Raw genomic sequence first — 23,465 nt, 5'->3', positions numbered from 1 at the left:
GGACTAATTGAGGGTGTCACCTACAGAGGCAATTGATTAGAGTGACCCAGGGCTGGGCATTTGTTAGGGAGTTGTGGAGAAGGATGGGGTGAAGGTGCTGGGGAGGAGAGTGGTTACAGGAAGGTTTGCCAGTGAAATGAGGAAAGGGAAAGAGAAAATGTCCAGGGACTGGAGATGTCAGTGAGATGGGGGAGCTGGCTTAGGGAAATTAAGAAAAGAGCTGAATAAATCACCACTTTTTGTCTGCAGTGTTGGCATTTATGGTTTTAGAGGTAGAGGAGTTCCAGGTATCAACAAGGTCTGGTTGTGGCCATGAGAAAGGTGGCAGGGTGAAGAGGTGATAGTCATTGGACATGAAGTGGTCAGGAAGGAAGAAGCCAGAGCTCTTGTAGGCAGCCAAGGCTTAAAGAAAAGTACGGGTTTGGGGTGGGCCAGGCTGGGAGAGGATGGGATCTTGGGGATTGATTATATCTTCTTATTGTCATTAAATAGACACTAAGTTACCTGCTATTTGCCATACCATATGCCAGGTGCTGAGATAAGGGGCAGTAAAGAAAAATCTTCCTAATAAGCCCCGGATCCAAAGGCCTTCTTCTGTGTGTATGACGGAGCAGTTGGGGGAGCTGGAGAAAGGGACCGCTAATTTCCCTCATAAGGCACTGGGACAGGAGTCCAGAAGAAAGAAAAAGGAGGAAAAGCCAGAGGTGCTAACTTTTCTAGACTGTGCCCAGGGTTTGGAGATGAGAACTGCCCCTCACTGGTTCCCATCACAGCCTCAGTGCTTCTGTATCCCACAATTTTAGGTATTTTGGGGACCCATCAGGTCCTCATGTAGGGGACTAGCCAGGTATGGCAGCTCCAAGAGGCCCCTGTCTGCCTCCTCTCTGCCAGCCATGTTAATTGTCAACCAGCAAAGTCCTTGGCTGCCCAGCTATGATGTTCTTCCTGGCCAGCCCCTAAAAGAGCCTGGACTCCGAGGTTTCTTTTCCTGTAGATTCCACTCTCACTCATGGCTGAGTCTCATCTTTCCCACCCCCAGCCCCAGTCCAGCGCCTGTAGGGCTGTGAATACAGCTATTGTTTCCTGGGGCTGCAGCTGCCTCTGAGCACATTCCAGGACCCTTCTGGGAGGAAGGGCTCTGTTCTTGGCATAGCTAGGCATTCAAGTTCTGCCAATCTTGGGTCTTAGAAAAGATGTCCTCCCTAAAGTCTTTTCTCTGGCATTATGGTTCTACTCGGGGTCTGCCTCTGACTGGAGAGGGGAGGGGCAGGCAGCCCAGTGATGGCACATCAGGCTGGACTGGGGCCAGGGCTCGGTAGGTCCAGCCAGCTGATGTTCCATTGCTCACGTTTTAGGTTTTCCACAAGTCCTTTGTCCTTCTGGCCTAGTTCTGGGGTTGTGTGTGGGGTGGGTTGGGGAGAGTATCCTAACTCTGCAGTGATCAGCCCCTGGGGTTGTGCAAAGCCTTTTGCCGCCCAGATCCCAGGCCCTTTGGAGGAGATTGTGGAGCTCATTGTGACCTCCCACCCTGAGACAGCACTTCTTCTGGATTTTTTGTAAGATCGTTCACCTGGAAGGATATGGGGAGCTGCCTCAAGGCCCAGCAGTTTTTCAGGTGTCCTCAGGGTGGCAGGACAGCCAAGTAGGGTGCTGGCTGACAAAGCACTTGTGAACCTCCAGAAGTCCTTCCAGAAAAGGGGCCATGTGTCTGTCATACACTGGATCTGTGTTCTGTGGCTGGTAGGGCATTCATTGTGAAAGGGTGAGAATCCCTGCTGGAGCTGATCAAGTAGAGCCCAGGGCTTTTGTGGCTAATAGGTGGGACTGATCAGTGTGGAGAGGCAGTATGGGAAAGTCAGGCTTGAAAATGAACTGGACTGTGCGCCTCTGTTTCCTCATCTGTAATATGATCCATAAGGGAGGGCCTTTGAACCTATTCCTGACAGATTGGGGTGGTTCAGGCCAGGTGTGTCTCCTGTGTTTACTGGTGTACTTCAGGATTTTCCTCCTTGCCCACCCTTCAGGAACCCTGGTGGTGCAATGTTTAAAGCACTTGGCTGCTAACCTAAAGGTCAGTGGTTCGAACCCACCAGCCTCTCTGAGGGAGAAAGATGTGACAGTCTACTTCTGTAAAGATTTACAGCCTTGGAAACCCTATGGGGCAGTTCTCCTCTGTCCTGTAGGGTCGCTATGAGTTGGAATTGACTAGATGGCAGTGGATTTTTTGGTTTGTCCTTCCTTTAGTCATTCCGTTTAGTGACCTGGGTTTAGAGGCCTGGAGCCCCCTCTAGGCCAAGAGAGGAATGACCTTGCTGAGACCTGTGACTGTTTTGGAGCCTAGAAGAAAGATGGGAGTGGGCATCTTCAACCCAGTAAGAATGGTGCCAGCCTCCTCACCTGCTGATTTTACTGCATTCCCTTCTCAGTCAGACAGGTTTTTTCCAGCAAAGGAATGGATAGAGGGAAGACAGGGCAGCAAGTAATGCTGATCTGGGAGACGGGAAAACTGGTTGTGTCCCAGCTCGGCCACTTATGACCAGACTGGCCCAGGGTATCCATGGCCTCAGCTGTAAAATGAGGAATTAGATGACTTCTGTAGGACCCTCCAGTTCTTAAGCTCTGTGAATTTGTGATCAACTCCTGCTCATCTTACCCTAGCCTGAGCTGATAGTCCCACACTAGGTGAGGTCTACCTGTGCAGCATTTGTGTAGCCCTTAGGGGTGTATGAGTGTGTGTGTGTGTGTGTGTGTGTGTGTACCCTTTGTGTCTTCAAGTGTTGCTGTATACCTTCATGACTGTTTCTAGGTAGAGTCCCAAAGAGGCTGGCACCAGTGTCCTTGAGGCCTTGAGCAATGGGAAGGTGGGTGCTTCACCAGTCTGCAGGGTCTGACCCAGGCCCCTGAGACCCTTGCAGTAGAATCCATTAGCATTTCTGTTACACTTGGATGTTTAGAAGATATCCTGGCCCTCACAGGCTCAGACTACCCTTGCCTGACCTGCTGGGCCTGCACTCAGGTGCTTTGTCTCTCTGTCTGTCCACCAGTACCCTATCCAGCTGCTCCCATGCAGTGGTAGCCTTGCTCTACCCCTTCTCCTGGCAGCACACCTTCATTCCTGTCCTTCCGGCCTCCATGATTGACATCGTCTGCTGTCCCACCCCCTTCCTGGTTGGCCTGCTCTCCAGCTCCCTCCCCAAACTGAAGGAGCTACCTGTGGAGGAGGTGGGCCACCTGGGGAGCCAGCTGGGGAGAAAGGTGGAGGAGGGAAGGAACCAAAAGTTCCCAGGTGGGAGCAGAAGAGGGGAATGGTAGAACACCTGCTGGGATCTACTTATTAGTGGCCTCTGGGCTTCTCTTCCTGGCCCTTGTCCTTTCTCTCTGGGAGGTCTGTCCCTGACTGGAGTTACTTGTGTTATCTGATGGTGGGAACCTGGGAGGTCTGGAGGCTTGGCAAAGGGCATTGCAGGGACGCATACCCTGAATCACTAATGATAATGACTCCTCTCAGGCGCTGATGGTGAATCTGGGATCTGACCGATTCATCCGACAGGTAAGAGCAGGACACGTCAGAACTGTGAACCTCTGGCCTGTCCAGGGTGGGGGCTTGTTAGACTCAGGCTTCAGAGCACTCCACGCCATCACACATACTGCTCAGCCTTCACAGCCTGCTTGTTGAGCTCTCTAGCCCTTAGGGGTCACAGAAAAGACTTGGGTGGGGAGAAGCTGATCCGAGAACTCTTGACCTCAGCAGGATCTGGCTTTCTAGTTGGTATTATCAGGTTTGGGGAGGTAGTTTTGGAGTGGGAAGAGCATGGCCTGGAGGTCTGGAGACTTGACCTCTGGGCTCTGCCACTTTTGTGCCACATGAACTTGGACAGGCCTCCTAACTTCTCGGAGCCAGTATTCTCATCTCTTAAATCGGGATGGTGATAACACCTGCCTTGAAATGTGGCTGAGGGAATTACTAAGTAATGTATAGAGTGCTTTGTAACAAAGGGTTGCAATCATTGTTGTCAACTTAAAAACCTGTTAGTCATGGAAATCCCCCTAGCTCTCTACAAAGGAGCACAACGCAATGCCCTACCCTCTGAAAGTACAGTCACACCACCCACAGAGTTAAGGACTCCTGGGTACAAGATAATCAAGGTGTAGACACTGAGCCAGGATGAAGAGGCAGGAATGACAGCCTAACCTCGTAACTGAGAGACAAGGTGGGCCTGATACTTTCGTTGAATTCTGTTTGGTTTGGGAAGAGAGACTTCATGGAAGAGCTATGCTGATTAGGCTACACCCAGGAGATCCTTGCTTCCAGCCCAGGACTGGTTGCTGATTGAGGGTTTGGCTACTACTTCAGTAGCCAAACTGATTCTCTAGAGACTCCTTCCAGGATATAAGACAAATCTCCCTGCCCTGAGCCAACTGTGTGCTTCCCACCCAGAGCTGAAGATGGAAGAATTGGGGAGACTTCATCAGGGTATTGGGGTAGGAACCCTGGCTGGTCCTGGCCAAAATGGGCAGTGAATGCCACCAGCTCCACCACTTATCACCTGTGTGACCTTGGGCAAGTTTCTTAACCCTTCTATTCCTCAATTCTTAAAATGAGGTTAATAATAGTATCTACTTCACAGGGTTATTGGGAGAATTAAATGAGATTATACATTTAAGCTATTAGAACAGGGCCTAGCACATAGTAAGTGCTCAGTAAATACCAGCTATGATCATTATCACTATGTTTTTTTCCCTTCTGCAGATGGATGATGAAGACACATTGTTACCTAGGAAGTTACAGGCGGCTCTGGAGCAGGCTCTGGAGAGGAAGAATGAACTGATCTCCCAGGACTCTGACAGTGATTCCGATGATGGTGAGCAAAGCTTAACTGAGCAGAATCAGCCCTGCTTCCAGACTTCCTCTCTTTGTTCTCTTAGACTGGGCCTGGGCCTCACACAGATCCTGTTTCTATGCACCAAACCCTTTCTGGCTAATGAGGCTCCAGATATAGATAGGCCTTCGGTTGCGCTCTAGCCTAGAATTCTCTAGTGCCGCTAATGGGGTTCAGAGAGCTACGACTTGACTGGGCTTGAAGGGAGAGAAGAATTAAGGTATTTTCTCAGATGGAGTTCACAAATATTAACAATGTTGGAGCTACTTCTGGGGTGGCTCAGCCTACAAAGTTGCCCTCTTCCCTCTAAAGCCTTCTTTACTCAGCGGGTTTAAGAGGGAAAACCCAAACACGTGTCAACCACAAAAATTCTCCTTGCTGATGAAAACTTATCAGCCACACTAATTATTCCTCCCTCTCGGGCCTTGCCTCTAGCCATTGCAGGATGGAGGGAACTTCCTCTTCCTGTGAGGCCAGGAAGACCACTTAGGGTAAGGGCTGTGGGGAAAGTGATGCTCTGGTCTGTGATTTCCGCTTTCATTCATGCAGCAAATATTTACCAGTGCCCATGTTCAGAGCACAGTTTTTGCCCTCCAGGAGCTTTTGGGCTAGTAGTTACAAGCCTGTGAGCACAAGAGATAAAGTTTCAAGAACAAAATTGGCTGCAAGTTTTGTTGGGAAGAGGGAGATACCAGTTGCAGGTTGGGGAAGGCCTTGCAGACTCTTGACCTAAACCTCAAAGATTTTCTCTTCCCTTCCAGAATGTAATACCCTCAATGGGCTGGTGTCGGAGGTGTTCATCCGGTTCTTTGTGGAGACTGTTGGGCACTACTCCCTGTTTCTGACACAGAGTGAGAAGGGGGAGAGGGCCTTTCAGCGAGAGGCCTTCCGCAAGTCTGTGGCCTCCAAGAGCATCCGCCGTTTTCTTGAGGTTTTTATGGAGTCCCAGATGTTTGCTGGCTTCATTCAAGACAGGGAGCTAAGAAAGTGTCGGGCAAAAGGTAAGGCCAGACGATCCTGGGATTCGGGGCTATGGACCCTCTTCTCTAACTTTTCTGCTACCGGTAGGGCTGAGTGGCTACTCACTGTGATAGAAGCTCTTGGCCTCCTAACACTCTTTTTGTTCTGACAGAAACTTCCAAGAGATCTTTGCTCTCCTCCTATCCAAGTAAATGCCTTCACAAGGCTGTGCACAGGCTGGAGCCATGTGGCTAGAGAGTGGGGCTTATCTCCACCTAAGAGTAGGATGGCCATTGGTTGCCCATCACCTCCTCAGATTCCCTCCTTACTCAGAGAAAAAGACCAGACTGAGCAATTTAGTGGGTTCTGAGAATCCAGGAGTTGGGAAGTCCCTTAAAGGGGACTGGGCTAGCCATCTGTCTTAGGTTGGTGGCAGTCTCCATTCAGGGCAGAAGGTCGTCTTCTCTCTAGTTATTTCATAAGCTTACTCCAGGGCTTTTTCATTTCATCAAGATCTTTGTCTAACCTCTGCATTATTGTTTCTTCAGTCCACTAATACTATCCATTTAGTGCAACAAATCTTTTTGGAACAACATGGGAAAGTGGCCTAAAAGGAGCTAGACAGGGTGTCCACGTGGGGCAGCTGTGGAATGAAAAGTGGTGTCTTCATCATAATGCAGCTCAGTCGTGTGTACTGGGAGGCAAGGTATTGAGGACTTTCTTGCTATCAGCAATAAAACACCAATGAGATGTCATTAACGATAGTTGTGATGGGCCAGTGTGAATTCTAGTTAAGATGCTCCCACAAATTATAATTTCAGATCCTTGGTTTCTCCCTTTTGTGCCCCAGAATCCCCTTCATTTAGGCCCCCCCTTTCCTTTCTCCAGTGACTGTTTTCTTCCCTATGTCTGTTCCTCCTCCTTCTGCCCAGGCCTGTTTGAGCAACGAGTGGAGCAGTATTTAGAGGAACTCCCAGACACTGAGCAGAGTGGAATGAATAAGTTTCTCCGAGGTTTGGGTAGGTAGCCTTGTTACTGATGAGGTACATGTTTAGCAAGAAGGGCGGGGCTAGCTGATCTTTTCCCCTAAATGTTCTGAATAGATTCCAAAGGGTGTGTTTTTTGTGGGGTGGTGGACAGAGCAGGAAGAAATCCCTTGGTGAAGACAAGGTTTCCAGCCCAGTGCTCCAAGGACAATGAATACAGTATTTACCAAGCTGCAGGCCCAAGAGAGACCACAGATTCTCACTTAAGTCAGGTGTTTTGGGGTACATGCCTTCCTGAGCGAACCTGAGGGCTGTTACGGCCAGTGGGCTTTCCTCCATGCTACAGGGGCCTGTAAAAGTAGCAGTGCCGGAGTGCCCTTCTCTTACCACCCCCACCCCCTTCAAGGAGCTCAGCCAGCAAGATCACAGAATCATAGCATGTCTCAGTTTAAGGGGAAATTGAGGCAAGAGGTTTAGAGGCTTGCCCAAATCCATATAGTGATTACTACCAGTGCCCTCTTGGAGCTCTGGAGCCCTTGGTGGCACAGTGGTTAAGAGCTACGGCTGCTAACCAAAAGGTTGGAAGTTCAAATCCACCAGCCGCTCCTTAGAAACCCAATGGGCAGTTCTACCCTGTCCTGTAGGGTCGCCATGAGTCAGATGACTTGATGGCAACGTTTTTTTTTTTAATTGGAGCTCTAAAGTGTTTCCACTACCTTGGATCAGATCTATCATAGCTGTAATCCTGTATTCCTAATCCTGCCTTACCCACTGAGAGAGTTAGGGCTGCGGAAAGAAGGGTATGGAGGCTAGAAGAGATGACATTGAAACATTCTTGTTCTTGCCCTCTCTGGCCCACAGGCAACAAAATGAAGTTCCTCCACAAGAAGAATTAAGCCCCTTTCCCAGTAGCAGAGTCCAGTGCCTTGCAGAACCTGGAGCCCAGGGACGGGGCCCCAGCCTGTGACCCTCTGGGCTGCTGTGGCTGCTCTGCCCCCACAGACCCCACCATCCAAGCCAGCCCACCTCTGCCTTCACAATATCCCAGGATACTGTTTGTAAATAATCTGCTGTAAGCTTTCTTAACTGTTTTTGTAACAAGCAAAGAGAATCTGGTAAATATTTGTATATTCCCAAGGGGCCGGGTGCTTTCCTGCCCTGCCCGAGCACGGATAGTTTTGCTGGGTGCTGGTGACTGGCTAATTATGTGCAGCTGACTGTCTCAGCCAAACCACTGATCTTCCCCTGGAGGCTCCTGGCCTGCCTGCCTGAGGTCCCTGCTGCCAGTCTCGGGCCCTGGAGAGCAGATGCTGTCTTGTTACGTACAGGAGGACTTTTTTTTTTTTAATCTTAGAGTTTCTGTTTTCTTCTAGTTATCCCCTCCCCTAACCCTCTGTTTTTGAAAGGCGAGGGCCAATCGGTCTGCGTGTGCAGGACTGTATCAGGCTCTGGCCTGGCCCTCTCTTGTTCTCCCACCCTTTCAGATGGTCAGTGAGTCATGGGAATCCCAGCCCCCAGCTCTGCCAGTGCTCTGCCTCAGTCAGTGGTGGCCATGATGCGGTACAGGGCATCCCTCCTTCCCACCGTCTACGGGTGTTCCCAATAAACAGTGTACAGTTGTTTGGGCCCAGAGCCCTGTGTTGTCCTTGGCTTCATTATCTAGAGTTATTTCTCCTGGGGATAGGCTGCGACAGGCCAGTCTGGAATGAAACATCCATCATGTAAGAAATTTCCAGTACTTGATTAGGGGTTTACATTCAGTATGGGTCACTGACCTCCCCTGAAATTGACTTCTCTGGCTGAGTTATAGAGTTAGAAGATACCTAATCATTGTCCTAGTTCAGCTTTCACTCCAATAGCCAACTGTTAACTTTATTTAAGTGTTTCCAGTAATGGAAAAAGTGCTCATTGCCCCTTGGCTCTATTACTGGTTGAGTCATAACAGTTTCCTATTCAATCTGAAACTGTTAAGACACATTGGTTATCCTAACATTGGTGGAGGAATGCCCAGCTAAAGCCAACCCAGGGCTTGGTCATACTGTGACCCATTGCTTCTACCTCTTCCTTGTCACTCCAAATAGTTTTTCCCCTCTTTGGAACCCTAGGTTTGCAGAGAAAGCTCTGCTGCATCCCGTGGAAGAGCAAGGAGAGAAGCAGAGTGGGGGGAGTAGGGGTGACCTGGGCTTTTCACCCACCATGACCTGGGTAGAGGAGAAACTGTAAAAACTCCCAAGATGGGACATTAAGCTAGAACTCTCTTCATTGGTATTGGGTTTGGGTCTGGCGGGATTTGAATCTTGGAAGTTTTCCTGTCCTTCCACCTAGCCTATTATAAACAGGAGATTCTATCCTGAGCTCCCTTCCTTCCTTTCCCCCGTCTCCATTGAGGCCTGCGCAGGCCCCAGCCTGTCAGTGGTTTGGGGTTGCTATCTGCCTCATAAAGCAAAGTGGAGGGTTTCTCTTCTGAGAAGACAAAGTTGTTTTCTCCTCTGAAAAAGCCTCCTACATAGCTGTCTTTGGCGTTTGCCAGGAATAGGGAGGGCAGGGATTAAGGTCTCAAATCTAGGTGAGTCAGCTGAGGTAGAGACAAGAGGGATCATAAACAGAAAGTCCAGAGTGGGTTACCTCCAGAGCTCATTACCGTTAACACAGCCTGGGCTCATGACAGTCATAGAAGTGGATTCCTTAATAATAAAATAATAATAGTTTCCAAAAGGTACTATTTCTCTCTCTCTGTTTAATGTGACTCTAAAGAACCCTCAGACATGGGATCAAATCACAAGTATGTGTAGGTGTAAACTTTTTTTTTTTGTAAAATTTGAAACCTTCATGTATCTTTATAGCACAGGGGTACATCTCCTTCCACCTACTATGGCCACAGCTCTGATTCCAATTCAGAAATCTGGTACTGGTACATAAGGGCTGGTTTGGGGTTGACAAAAGTCTTCAGGGCTTCTTTTCAAGTTGTGTTTTCACATAATTTCTAGCCCCTTAAACCAGTGGCTCTCAACACTTCAGACCCACATTCTCTTTTTTTAATAGCTAATACTGTAACTCCCTCCTTTACCATCCTGAAATGAAATTCGTAGATAATATAACGTACCTAAACATACCACTGTGCACAGGATCGCCATGAGTTGGGGGCCGACCCAACAGCAGCTAACAACAACAAACACATCTTAACTGTAATATCAAAACAAAAACCGTTGCCGTCAAGCTGATTCCAGCTCATGGTGACCCTCCATGTATTACAGAATAAAAGTACTCCATAGGGTCTTCTTGGTTGTAATCTTTACTGAAGGAGTTAAGCACGTGGCTACTAATCTGCAGGTTGGCGGTTCAAACCCATCCAGCGGCTCTGCAGGAGAAAGACCTGGCAAGCTGCTCCAGTAAAGATTACAGCCTGGAATACCCTATGGGACAGTTCTACCCTGTCACATGGGGTTGCTGAGTCAAAATCGACTCAATGGGTCTTAAAAGCTTGAGAGTAGCCATCTAAGATACAAACTATTAGTCTCTACTCGTCCTGAGCAAAAGAGAAAGAAGGAAACCAAAGACTTAAAGAAGAAACTAGTTCATAGGACTAACAGTCTACACAAACCACAGCCTAATGTACCTTGAAACCAGAAGAGCTAGATGGTACCCAGCTACCACTACCGACTGTTCTGATCAGGGCCACAACAGATGGATCCTGATAGAATGGGAAAAAAATGTGGAACAGAACCTCAAATTCCTTAAAAAAAAAAATCAGACTTACTGGACTGGTTGCGACTAAAGGACTCCCTGAGACTGCTGCCCTGGGACCTCTTTAAACCTTGAACTGAAACTAGCCTCTGAGGTCATCTTTTAGCTAAAAAAAAAAAAAGATTGGTTTACAAAATAATCTCACCTGTGAGTACTGTGCTACTTTCAAAAATCATCTATATGAAACCAAATGGTCAACAATTACTTTAAAACAAAGATAAGAATGTAGGGGGGCAGGGGAACTAGACTAATGGAAGTGGAACAACCAGAACAGAAATATTGAGAATGTTCAAATTGTGAAGAATGTAACCAATGTCACTGAACGATTTGTGTAAAATTGTTGAATGGGAACCTAAACTGCTGTGTGAATCTTCACCAAAAACACAATAAAATATTATTTAAAAAAAATTGACTCCACGGCACCTAACAACAATCTTTACTGAAGCAAATCACCAAGCCTTTCTTCTGGGTGGGTTCTAACCACCAACCTTTAGGTTAGCAGTTGAGTGCAAACCGTTTGGGCCCCAGAGGCCTAACTGTAATATACCCATTGCCATCAAGTCAATTCTGACTCATAGCGACCCTACGGGACATAGTAGAACTGCCCCATAGGGTTTCCAAGGCTGTAAATCTTTACAGAAGCCGACTGCCACATCTTTCTCCCACAGAGGAGCTGGTGGGTTTGAACCATTGACCTTTTGGTTAGCAGCTGAGCACTTAACCAGGGTGCCACCAAACCAAAAAAAAAAAAAAAAAAACCATTACTGTCAAGTCGATTCCGACTCAGCGACTCTAAGGACAGAGTATAAGTGCCCCATAGGGTTTCCAAGGCTGTAAATCTTTACAGGAGACGGCCACATCTTTGTCCCGCAGAGCAGCTGGTGGGTTTGAACCACCAACCTTTCAGTTAGCAGTTGAGCACTTTAACCACTGCACCACCAAGGCTCCTAAGGGGGAAAAGAAATGGAAAGTATTTTGTTATAAAATAACATGTTGAAATATGTAAATGCTTGGGCACAGCTATACTAGAAGACATAATGAAGTCATGTGCTTACACCTATACTTAGAATTACTGTGAATGCAACAGCTACAAATGCACAGATAAAAGTTATATTAGAAACTCAGATTCTATTATCTGAGTATGTATCACCAATGGTGAGGTGGTTTTCTGAAATGATGAACAATTTTTGGCAGTATTCTGGACAAAACAATCTAAGTTTACCTTGATTTATTCAGTAGTTGGAATCCTAGAAAACTGAGACGGGTATATGAAAACTGTAAAAAAGATTGTGTGTAAAATGGAATTAGGTTCTAAGCTAGATTTGTCTTTATTGTATAGAAACAACCGGTTCTTTGAAGGGCCTCTAGCATCTCTGGGTACTTCCCCTCCATGATTGTGACAAACAAAAAATGCTCCCATAAATTTCTGAAACACCCCCCTAGAGGACGGTATTGGTGCTATTGAGAACAAGTGTCTAAACTGCCTTTCTGACAACCCTGGGGCAATTGCTTAGTAGCAGTGCAGTGTCATCTCCTCTACCGGGGAAGTAAGTCCCAGTGTCGGCAGGGGACTGCACCCTCCATTTCCCCCTCCCCCATTCTGGAGTTAAGAAAGGCCCTGGGTGTCTCCTGTGGTGTGAGGGGATCCATCCGGTAACTTTGAGACTTATGTGTTAACTTTCAGTAATCATGCTCTGGTAAACTGTCGTCTTGAAATTAGGCTTTTAAAAGGTAGTATATGAAGGAAAGGAGCCCTGGTAGCGCAATGATTAAGCGCCCATCAGCTGCTTGAACCTACCACAGGTTCTGCAGGAGAAAAGACGTAGTGATCTGCTCCCCTCAAAGATTACAGCCTAGGAAACTATGGGGGCAGTTTAACTCCGTACTGTTCGGGTTGCTGAGTTGTAATCGACTTGATGGCACACAACAACAGCATTATAAAGGAGTGCCCTTGGAAAACTGTATAATCCAATTCCGGGTCACGTCGGATGGTCTGTGGAGCTAGCATCCAAAGAAAATCAGTCTAATTATGACAGCTCAGTTAAAATTTTTATTAAAAATACTACTCTATTTCATATATATCTTTCCATAGACATGCAGACTTATAATCCGCCTTGTACCCAATATGACTTATTTATAAATATAAAACAAACAGGATACCAGAAACAACCTAAAATGAGAATGAAAATAAAAGTTGGAATGTAAAATAAAGCCAGGAATGAAACACACGCCCTAACCTATATTAATAGGGATGACAGACAAAACTATTCTCTAGAGCCAGACAATGTGGTGGTATGCATTCCAAAAGTCTTAACTGTATTTATAGAGGAGGGGGTGGGATTAAAAAGGCCATGAAAACGAACAAAAAAAATTACTTTTCAGCACTGGCAATTACTGGTGGCTTATCAAAGTACGTACATCATCTCCTTCGCTTTCCAAAACGCCTAAGAGAAAATCCCTTTTCTGTTTCACATGTTTTTCAAGAACATTTTTATGCGTATACATAAAGCATGTTTTTGTTTTATACCAAGGTGACTTGAACAACTGGTGCTTATTTTAAATTCTTGAAACAAAATTCATGCAGAGGACTGGAAATTCCTATCCTCAAAAGGCATATAAAGACCACACCTCCTGTTCTTAAACGCACCAGAAGCGGATTTGAAGCGCGGCGAAGCTGGCCGTGAGTCCTCGGCTCTGTAGCAGGCCCACGGTCGCACAGCAACGACAAACCAAACCCGTTGCGGTGGAGTCGATTCCGACTCATAGTGACCCTACAGGGCAAACGAGGACGACGAAAACAGAGATTAAACCTCCCCTCTCTCCCGGGAAAGAACATCGCCACTTCCATGTCGTGGGCGGGACCTGCACTTGCCGGAAGTGGCTGGGAAGGGGGCGGAGCTGGTGCCGATCGTGCTTCCGGCCTGGAGGGAAGGGTCAATGTTCTCAGAATCAGAATCTCACACCCGCAGGAAGCTTCTTATAGGGTAGACAATAGGAGAGCAGGGAGGGAATGTTGGTTAGGTAGCGTGAAGGGGCCGCTGAGGTTGGCTGCGCACACCGATGAGTGGCTGCACGATCTGAGAGCTCTGCACATCTCCAGCCGCCCGACGCCCCGTAGCCTCCCGCCTTCTAGTGTAGGCGGACGCTGTACGTCTCCAGCCGGTGATGCGCGCCTTCGGCTTTTCGTTCTAGGGCTGACTGCTTTACCTAGTGAGCCACTAAATAGGAATTAATACATTTATTATAATTGAAAATTGAAATCCGATTTAGCGGATTTTGACAATGAGGGCTGCCTTTAAATTATGTGGCCTACATTTCCCATAGATTTAAAATTTTATCTGCATCAAGGGGTGGACGAAAATATATTCAAAGCACATACACAATAGGTCAGAAAAGAAATCCTTTGCAATTCCTTGAAAAGTACGTTGTCAACCTAATTGCGAAGTGGTACCATTTTTCAATTGAAAGGGGTAGGCAAGTAAAAAAGTTTGAAGACCAGTATGAGCCTTTGACCACGGTGCAAGTTAGTCAAAGGTTGGCAGTCTCAAAAAAGTTAGTGGATTTGGTTTCAAGAATGCACTGGCATCAGAGTGGACTTATGGTTCAGTATTACTTATGGGTCTGTTCCTGATCCTATAGAGCAAAGCATATTATCGGCAAAATTGTATTCCACATGTACTGATCATGTAAGCAGAGGTACTTTCACTTTCAACTGAAATATAAAGAAAGCCAAGCAGTCACTCTACCAGTAATCTTCTACCCCTAAACCCCGTATCTCTTTGCCTAGACATTTTGCTGTTTGCCCCACCCCAGTTAATTCACCAAGTGCTATCCCTTACATCTTCTGAATCCTATCCCTTTTCCATCCTCATTGCCATTTTCCGGCCTCCAAGCCTCCCACTTTAGCACTTTCCAAATACAGCTCTCTCCACATAACATCTGCCATTTGCCTGATCTATCCAAGTTTCCTGAACTCACCTTTTTTCCTCTCCCCTCTGCCTAGAACACTTCCCCACTGACTGCACACTGCACCAGGGAGGCTCTCCTCTGCCCCAGTTAATTCACTCCTGTTCCCATAAATTTACGCTTACATCGTGCTTAACAAGAGGCACAGAAGTTAAGTGCTTTCCATTTTAATCTTCATAATCTCAAGTACGTATTTTTACCTTAAATTTCAAAGATGAGGAAATTAAGTAACCAAGCCTAAAAGGACAGTTGTTAGGTTTGGAGCTGAAATTAAAACATCAGTCTGAAACTTAAAACCCTTTATTATCTGTACCTTCAACGTCTAGTAGGAGTCAGTTAAATGTTGAATTGAGCCTCTAATTGTTAATTACTGCCTGTTACAAATCCATAGCTTCAGCTTCCGTATTAGAAGTCCTCCAAACAACTCCTTACATACCCCTTGCTCTGGAGTCAATCATGACTCATAGTGACCCTACTGGACAGTGTAGAACTGCCACTGGAGTTTCCAAGGCTGTATAATCTTTCTCCCTCCAAGAAGCTGGTGGGTTCAAACTACCAACCTTCCAGTTAGTGGCCAAGCGCTTAACCACTGTCACCAAGGCTCCTTAACAAACTCAGAACCTCTATTTTTACCTTTCTTCATCAGTACCTTTATATTAGATGCAAGCCCACATGCTTGTCATATTAATGCCTTCCTGATTCTCCCCCTTTCATACACATCTATGTCAAACCCTTCACCAACCTAAACCCAGCAGCATAGATGCCGTTAACGATCTCTGCCAAGGGTTCAAGAATATCTAAAATACTGGGAAGAACTGTTAAGAGATGCAGCAAATTATAATTTATACTGAGATCTATGAGGGTCTTATCTGCACACAAGCAATCGTCTACAGTTTGGACTCAAAAAGAGTTAGAAAAATTGTTAAGCTTTTTGTTTCTAAACATTTACACCCCTACGCACAGGACCTATGAATCCTTGAAATTGTGTTCTGGGATCCCACCCACTTTGATGTGTAAACTCCCTGGTGTGTTTCAAATTCAGATTGCTGGCCCCATATCTTGATTCAGTAAATTCTGGTTTTAACTAGGCCATGCCTCATCAAGGATGGTGAGACCATGGCTCATGTACTTTGGACATGTTATCAGGAGGGATCAGTCCCTGGAGAAGGACATCAAGCTTGGTAAAATAGAGGGTCAGCAAAAAAAGAGGAAGACCCTCAACAAGATGGACTGACACAGTGGCTCTAACAATGTGTTCAAGCATAACAAAGACTGTGAGGATGGCGGAGGACCAGGTAGTGTTTCGTTCTGTTGTACGTGGGGTCACTAAGAGTTAGAACCAACAGCACTTAATATGCCCCATCAAAACCAAGTCCTCCCGTTTAAGCCCACGGAGCATGAAAGAATACATTTTCCTTACTCACAGAAAATTCACAGTACACAACACGAACAGGTGTTTCAACCAGAAAATAATGTATTATCAACAGGTATAATTTTCACTTCATAAATGAAAAGAAGTGTTAAGTTAGGTAATGGCCCAAGCCTCTAAGTGCTGTTGTATCCCTACCATATAGTTTCTGAGGATAGTCAGCAGGGAAACACAGGCCTCCATACTTCTAGAATCTATTTTGTGGGGTCCTGATGCTGGCAGCGCTCAGCACTAGCTACACATATAGGGATGTAGAGGTGACACCAAAGAACCTACACTCAGACCATAAGGGAAAAGCATTTAACATTTAATTAACCTCCAGGTAGCTTCAAGCCACCAGGACACAGGCCCCCCCAACACCCTTAATCTTCTCCTCAGCTCTTCTGCTGAAGAATTTGGCCTTCACGATGACAGGTTGCTTTGGGAGCTTTCCCTTCCCCAGAACTTTGTAGTAGCCCTAGAAGAACAAAGAAATGGGTTTATAATACACCATGGCAGTAACCTACTGTGACAGGTATGAAGAAAGATGTCTGCCAACTCACACCTTCTAAGAGCCAGTTAGGGCATGTTTCTGACCAGGGCACTAGCAGGGGCACTGACTGCCTCCACCAGTGAATCAAGACCAGCAGATTCTCTCCGAGGACTACAGCACACCAGGACAAGAGCTGTGTCGAGATGTGACTCTAGTCTCGAGCAAAGCACAAATCCCCTCCCTGACTCAATAACTATGATAAGCAGAAATGGAAAACCAAACATTCCCAGCCAAGCTGCAAAACGCCCTGGATGACCACCAAAATTGCTCAAGGGACATTAAATAGGCTGGGAAGAGGGATTTAAAGTTTAACTAAAAGCTTCCTAGGGTTCTGACCTAGGAAGATTTTGGGGGGGAAATCTCTTAAGATTATGTAGAGCCTTGAATGACAATCAAGCATATCACGATTTTATTCTGTAAGAAATGCGATGCTACTTAAGAATCAGAACTGTGCCTCATGTAAATAAATGCCAGGCTTGTGCTGAAAGACCAGCAATGGACGTTGCTGCCAATAGCCCAGGCAAGAAAGGCAAACCTGTACCGATCAGTGCAATGACAGTTAAGAACAAAAAGATTACTGACTGGCGAGATATTCAAGAGAAAATGTACTAAACGAAGGAGAAAATGAAAGAATCACTCTCAAATATTTTGCTTAAATCACATTCAATTGATTTGTGTTCCCCTTCTGTGAGGGAGAAAAAAAAGGAGCAAGACAGAGATGGAGTAAGGAAGAGTTTGGTCATGGTCAATTAATTACCTATGGTAATTCTAGCAAAAGATGGAATTATCTCGTCGGTAACTGGCTAAGTATAGAATAGACTTCAGGTGAGAGAACAAATCTATAAAGGCAACAAATACCGAATTTACTCACCGATCGCACCACATCAATGATGGGAGCAGCTCCAGTCTTATTTTTGGCAGCATTTACCCTTGTCTGCTCACTGACCAAGGTCCACAACTTATCGAGGTTGACAGTTGGGCAGAAGCTCTGGTTCCTCTTCAAGTGGTAATGTCTCATACCAACCTTCCCAAAGTAACCTGGATGACTGGGAAGAGAAGGCAACATCTTTAGAACCTCACACCAATTAAGAAACTATGCATTTCATCTTTAAAGTCTATGGTGTAGTGGTTAACAGCTACGGCTGCTAACCAAAAAGCAGTTTGAACCCAACAGCTGCTTCTTGGAAACCCTATGGGGCGGTTCTATTCTGTCCTATAAGGTCTCTACGAGTCAGAATCGACTCGACAGCTTTGGGTTGTTTTTTTTTTTTTTAAAGTCTATCCACCCTCCGCTAATTAATTGTTCACTAGTGTAGAACTGTGACTGGCACATAGCAGGCAGTTGATAAGTATGCTGAACTGAGGAAGAACCTCACCTTATTTCACAGGACCAGGATAAGTCAGGGCCAGCACCAAAACTGTAACTCAGGCTTACCTGAGGGAATTCTATAGAAATTCTACACAGTCCTGTAACAAAGGTCTCCTAAATGTTGTTGGAATATTGTCCCCTAATTTGTCGGCATAAACTAATCCAACAGTTGTACATGTCAATCTGATGCATGTTGCTAACCTGGTGACTGACTGTGCCACAAGGCCCACAGCCAGTGAATAAGGTCAGCAGTTACTCTTCGAGGACTGTAGCACACTAAGGCAACACCAATACCCAAGCGTGACTCTAGCCTCAACTACAAGTTTTCTTGGTTCACATCAAGTGTTAAAGTAGCAATAAGAAAGGCTTGTGAGCATAAGAGGCTTGCCTCCAACTGAGGGTGCTGAGCCAGACCATTCTGCTCCTACCCACAAGGTATCTGTAAAAGCATAGTTCAAGAAACACTCACTATTTGTCGAAGTTGATCCTGTGGTGATGCATGCCACCAGCATTACCCCGGCCTCCTGGGTGCTTCCGGTGCTTGCCTACGGGAATACAAAACTACATGGCTAACACAGCCTTCCCCGGCCCCTCATTACCTCTTCCCGCCAAATCCAAGCATTTCCTCACACTTCTGTGCCTTTACGTATGTTGTGGACAGTCTACGCTACCTCTTTCACCACTATTCCTTCAAAACGCCAGGTTAAACATCTCCGCAGTTTCCCACATCACAGCATTTTCACAGTACTCCATGTCTTCAACCAATTCAACACTGTGCCCCTACTCGATTTTTATCCCCGAATGATGCAAAATTCTCTAAAATAGGAGTACTACGGGATCCTCAAAAGAAACAAACAAAATCTAAGGGCTAAATTCAATCCGAACTCGACTGCACAAAGCTCTTACTAACCCGCTTCTAAACTACCCACCGCCTGACTAGCTAGGGATCTGGCAGGGAGATCCCAAGGCCGACTAGGAGGGAAAGTCGGCACTTACCGATGCGGCCGTGGCCGTGGCTCACGTGGCCCCTAAGCTTCCGGGTCTTCCTCAGTCTGGATGGCTGTGGGGAAACTGGAGCTTAGTGGTCCGTAAGGCTTTAGGGACAAGGGGCGAAATTGCCCAGGCTGCGGGGTTACGGAAAGGCCAGGAGCCGTGAGGGCTCATGAGGGCAGCTCCCAGGCGCTCCGGCCCGCGTGCCTCTGTGATCCGAACCCCACACGAACATGCAGGCTCCCCGCCCCGGGCCCACGCCGGCCACCCTGCCCTGCGGCCGCCAAACGCGGCCTGGAAAACTGAGCCAAGATTGGGGGATAGGGGAAGTAGAGGCCCAAGAGAACAGCAGCAACAAAGCGGGAGCCACAGAAAAACTGCCTACCATTTCGGCGGCCCAGGAGAAAAAGAGAGAGGTCTCTGCGAAGTCTCGCGAGGTACTGAACACGGGGGCGGAGCCAAGAGCCCCACTTCCGGTCAGAGGCCGGGCCTCGGCCGGAACCTGTTTCGTCTCGCGCGGCAGCGTCTCGCGCCACTTCCTCGTCTTCCGGATCTTCGTCGATTTTAGCGCGCAGCTTTTGTGGCTTTTGCGGCTGGGAACGTTTCTTGGTGCAGCCTGGGTTGCGCTCCCGCTCAGATACTGAGAGCTGTCGAGGAATTCTGGGTTTGGGGCACTGTGGTGCTTATTTCCGCTGCCTAGGTGGGCCAGGCCGTTTGCCCGGCGCCTTGGCTCAGGAACCCACCCGGGCTGACCCAAGAGGCCGTTCACCAAATTCCCCGGCCCTGACCAGTCCCGCGTGCCTCGCTGTTCTCAGGGGGTTCCTCGCTCCTGGTTGTAAGGGTTGCTTGTTTGACCCCCGGACGCAGTGAGGTGCTCAACCCGTGTTTGGCTTCATTCCCTTTGGAGCCCATTTACAGTCTCCCGAACTACCTTTACCACCTCGGGGACCTACTGGTCCACACTCCAGTGTGGGCGCTTGATCTGCCTTTCTCGTTTGACTTTGTTCCATTATTTTAGGCGTCCTCACGGTGTGAATTATACCTACGCTTCTAGAATCAATTGTAAGGAAAAATACAAATTCTCCCTGTTAAAAATAAGGGAAGAGGCTTCCCTCCTCCCCTTTTCTTTCTGAATTAACATTCTTCTTTCAAGATTCAGCTTTGAGGTCATGCCCTGAGAAGCGTTCGCCACCTCGATTCTCATCTAGTACTGCTCAGAAGCCCTCCGGACTCCACCTAACTTGTAAATTCTTTGTCTCTTGGGAAAGTGTGTAAATCCTAAGGTGTCTCCTCAAGGATTTGGCGGCTACTTCTTTGAAATGTAACTTAAAGTGATCCTCGCCTACTTTCCAGTTTCCTGGAAGGAGGTTAGCGTTACCTCAGGTGGTCCTGTCCCAAACTGCAAACTTACCTCCTGACATAAAGATACTAGAAAATTAACAATATTATCTCGAAAACATGAATGTAATGGATTGTATCCGTTTAGCTATATAAGCTGCTTTTCTGTCTGCAGTCTCTTCAGCAGATTGCTTGTGATGCATCACATTCTCGTTTAATGTTTATTCAATAATATACACCTGGTTGCTTTATGATCCTTTTTGTTCATATCCTTTAACTACTTTCTTTAACCGTAATGTTTTAATTTCATCTGAGCCTACGTGACACACTCGTGACTCCAGCCTCTTCTGGACTAGAGGGCCCCTGCCCAACGTGGACCCAGTGCAAGCGTCTTCTGTTCTGTGACTGCTTTTCTGACCCTTTCATTCACAGTTGCTTGCTTCTCCACTTGTGCCATCACACAATCTAGTACACAGCTCTTACATAATAATTGTCTTTCCTACTAGACCAAATTTCTTAAGGACTCTTGGATTATTTTTCTTAATCCATGGATTCTCAGTTCCTGGTATGTAATATATGCTCAACAAATGATTGCTGAGTGAATATTAAGTGTACCAACCCACACCTCCTTGTCTTCATTAACAGTGGTAGAGGCATCCCTTCTGTCTTAGGTTGGCTCCTTCAAGCAGTGTTCAAGATTCCATTCCCTTAGTTCCTCCATCTCTGTGTGTGTGTGTGTATGTATTTATTTCCCCTGCCTTGCTCCCTTCAGCTAAAATATATTCTACTTTCCCATCTTAAATTCTTCCCAGCTCTATCTACTATCTTTGTTCTTTGCTTTATGGTCAAGTTCCCCAAAACAGCAATCTATGAGTTCTGTCCATTTTCTTGCTTCTGTTTCGTTGTTTAATCCATTGAAGTCTAGCTCTCAGCCCCATCATTTCAGTGAAACTGCTGTTACCAAGGTCATCAGTGAACCAACTGTACCAATGAACCAAATCGAATGGACTCTTCCCATTTCTCATACTACTTACCCTGTCTGTTGTACTTTACCCCTTTCACTTCTTTTTCTTGAAAAGTTCCTGCCTTCTTCCTCTGGTTGCTTCTCAGTCTTCTTTTCAGGTTCTTCTAACTTTGCCCGCCATTTAAATGTTGATGTTTCTCAGGCTTCTGTCTTTGCCCCTGTTATCTTTTCACAGTAGTCTTGGCTGAACTCATCTTGTGTGGCGTCAATTCACATCTGTATTTCTGAGCTCTACATCCATATATTCATTTAATTACTGGTTAGTATCCTTGGACATTCCACAGGCAAAATAAACATCCAAAGAACTCAATCTTCCCTGCTCACTGGTGCCTTCTCCTGTATTCTCTATCTTGGTGAGTGCCACCATTGTTCCCCTAGATATGATGTCAGAGAAACCTGAAAATTGCCCCCAAGTCCTCTCTTCTTGTACACTATCACCATATCATTTTATTTCTGTATCTCAATTTTGCTTCCTCCTTTTAAGCACTAGTGCCACTGCCTTCATTCCAGTCCTCATCATATGTCTTATCTGGAGTATTCAACACCCATCTTAAGTGATCATACTGCCTGCATTCTAACCCTCCTCCAATCCCTCCATCCTTCACACCTCTTCAAGGTTAATCATCCCAAAACAGGACTTTTACCCTTTTACTTACTTGACCAAAAAGTTCAGTGTCTCCCTATTAGCAACAGAATATGGCTCATTTACCTGTTCAGCCTTACCTCAGCTTCTTCCCTACACAAACTTTCTGCTGCAGTCAAACTTTGTACATCCCTTCTGCCTTTTTGCCTTTGCTGATGCCATTTCTCATGCTTGGAGTGCCCATCCCCTTCCTAACCACATATCCTGAATCTTCCTCAACTTTTAAGACCCACCTTATATTCTGCTTCTTCCCAGAACACTCTAGTCAACAGTAATAATAGCCAACATTGTCAGAGCACCTTACAGTTTACAAAGTGCATCTGCCTGAGAGGTCAGCGCTACCAGTTCCATTTTATGAACAAAAACTGAGACACAGGGAAATTGAATGCTTTGCCAAAGACTACAGAGGAAGTAAGAGACAGAGCCTAGACCTAGCCTTTAGTCTTCTCTCTCCAGATCCCTGCTTTTACCTCAGTGACCACTCCCTCTCTGACCTCACAGCATTGTGGTTTTCATCACTCCTTCAACCCTTAATCACATACTGCCTGTGGCCAGCAGAAAGAGGGGACTTGAAGTTGGGGGCAAGGTCTAAGAAGAGATCATTCTCTATTTGAAATCAGAACTGGCCAGTAAAGTCCACAAGGGATGAGCTGAGCTACCTGGAAACTAGCCCTGGGAAGATGGAGGTAAGCTGGGCAGAACCTTGGGGATGGACAGTAACCATCATGTGTCTTGTAACTGGGGCCTAGAGCAAGGACCAAAACTGTCCAGGGGGTGGAGGTAAGGTTCTGAGTAATGGGACACTGCTTCTGGATAATTCGCCAGGTTCCTTGTTATAGAGGAGCTACATCCTGTCCCTCAGGCCACCTGGCTGAATGGGAGACCTCTCTGAGTGGACTAGCACTTTGTGTTGGGTTCTGTGCTCACCTCTAGCATTTTTCTCATTGATGGTTTGATCTCCAGGGTAGAGGGAGTGCCCCGGGTGGTTGTCTAACTTGGTTTTCTAGCCAGCTTAAATCATGTGGTTTAAACCTAGGCTCATGTGAGGCACATTCAGTGTGGGTCAGTTTCCCTCAGCTGACCAGCTCTCAGAGAGCAGATAAAGCTGAGTTCTATATCAGCAAAGTTGAGGAGTAACCAGATATTAGGCACAAGGCGACCTGTCCCTCCCTGCCAGGCACCCAGGGCATGACACTGGGCATGACCCCTGAGAAGCTTCCTTCTCTGTGACATCTCTCCTGAAGTACAGCATGGCCTTGTGACATCTCAGGAATCTGGGCTCTGTGTGTGCCTCCCTCAGTGGCATGGCCTCAGAAAATACCTGTGAAATGAGAATAAGGGAAATGATGCCAGGCCAACAGCCTGATGAGGCAGGTAAATGTGGTGGTGACCTTTTTGCTACCGCAGGCCTCTCTGCAGGTGGCCTCAAGAACACGCCACCACCCTGGTGGTGCCTCTCCCTTCTTCTCCTCTCTGGGTTCCTAAGTTCATAATTGGACCTTCCATCAGCAATAGCAGCATGGATGGATCCTGCCTTGTTTTCTTGCTTCCACCTTTAGATTTGGACATTTGGAAATATTCTGTTGTTTCCTTTTTCAAGCAGG

At 46.6% G+C, this 23,465-nt stretch overlaps 2 protein-coding genes and 2 non-coding genes across 6 annotated transcripts in view; 1 reads left to right on the top strand and 3 right to left on the bottom strand.

Moving 5' to 3' along the window:
- DENND2B (DENN domain containing 2B) overlaps positions 1-8,458 on the top strand; it is a 132,452-nt gene extending 123,994 nt beyond the window's left edge. For all 3 annotated transcript variants that reach the window (XM_004369622.2, XM_004369624.2, XM_004369623.2), the window contains 6 exons: positions 3,045-3,222; positions 3,509-3,550; positions 4,751-4,862; positions 5,642-5,881; positions 6,773-6,859; positions 7,688-8,458. In XM_004369622.2, the coding sequence (XP_004369679.1) occupies positions 3,045-3,222; positions 3,509-3,550; positions 4,751-4,862; positions 5,642-5,881; positions 6,773-6,859; positions 7,688-7,722 (694 nt within the window). In that variant the 3' untranslated portion in view covers positions 7,723-8,458. The remainder of the gene's footprint in view (positions 1-3,044; positions 3,223-3,508; positions 3,551-4,750; positions 4,863-5,641; positions 5,882-6,772; positions 6,860-7,687) is intronic.
- A 7,793-nt stretch (positions 8,459-16,251) lies between these two features.
- RPL27A (ribosomal protein L27a) lies at positions 16,252-19,304 on the bottom strand. The gene is made up of 5 exons (XM_004369621.2): positions 19,242-19,304; positions 18,863-18,926; positions 18,336-18,411; positions 17,369-17,543; positions 16,252-16,422 (listed from the first exon to the last, which is right to left on the bottom strand). The coding sequence occupies exons 1-5, from the start codon at positions 19,242-19,244 to the stop codon at positions 16,294-16,296; spliced, it is 447 nt and encodes a 148-aa protein (XP_004369678.2). The 5' UTR covers positions 19,245-19,304; the 3' UTR covers positions 16,252-16,293.
- LOC111821995 (small nucleolar RNA SNORA3/SNORA45 family) lies at positions 16,529-16,659 on the bottom strand. Its single transcript, XR_002825296.1, has one exon. It is a non-coding gene; the product is annotated as a small nucleolar RNA SNORA3/SNORA45 family (small nucleolar RNA).
- On the bottom strand, positions 18,055-18,183 carry LOC111822001 (small nucleolar RNA SNORA3/SNORA45 family). Its single transcript, XR_002825297.1, has one exon. It is a non-coding gene; the product is annotated as a small nucleolar RNA SNORA3/SNORA45 family (small nucleolar RNA).
- Positions 19,305-23,465: the final 4,161 nt, after the last annotated feature.

Source organism: Trichechus manatus, unplaced genomic scaffold (genome assembly GCF_000243295.1).
Source record: "Trichechus manatus latirostris isolate Lorelei unplaced genomic scaffold, TriManLat1.0 scaffold00006, whole genome shotgun sequence".
In the NCBI taxonomy this organism is placed as follows: domain Eukaryota; kingdom Metazoa; phylum Chordata; class Mammalia; order Sirenia; family Trichechidae; genus Trichechus; species Trichechus manatus.
The sequence above is the reverse complement of the archived record's forward strand: the minus strand, read 5'-3'. Positions and strand labels throughout refer to the sequence as shown.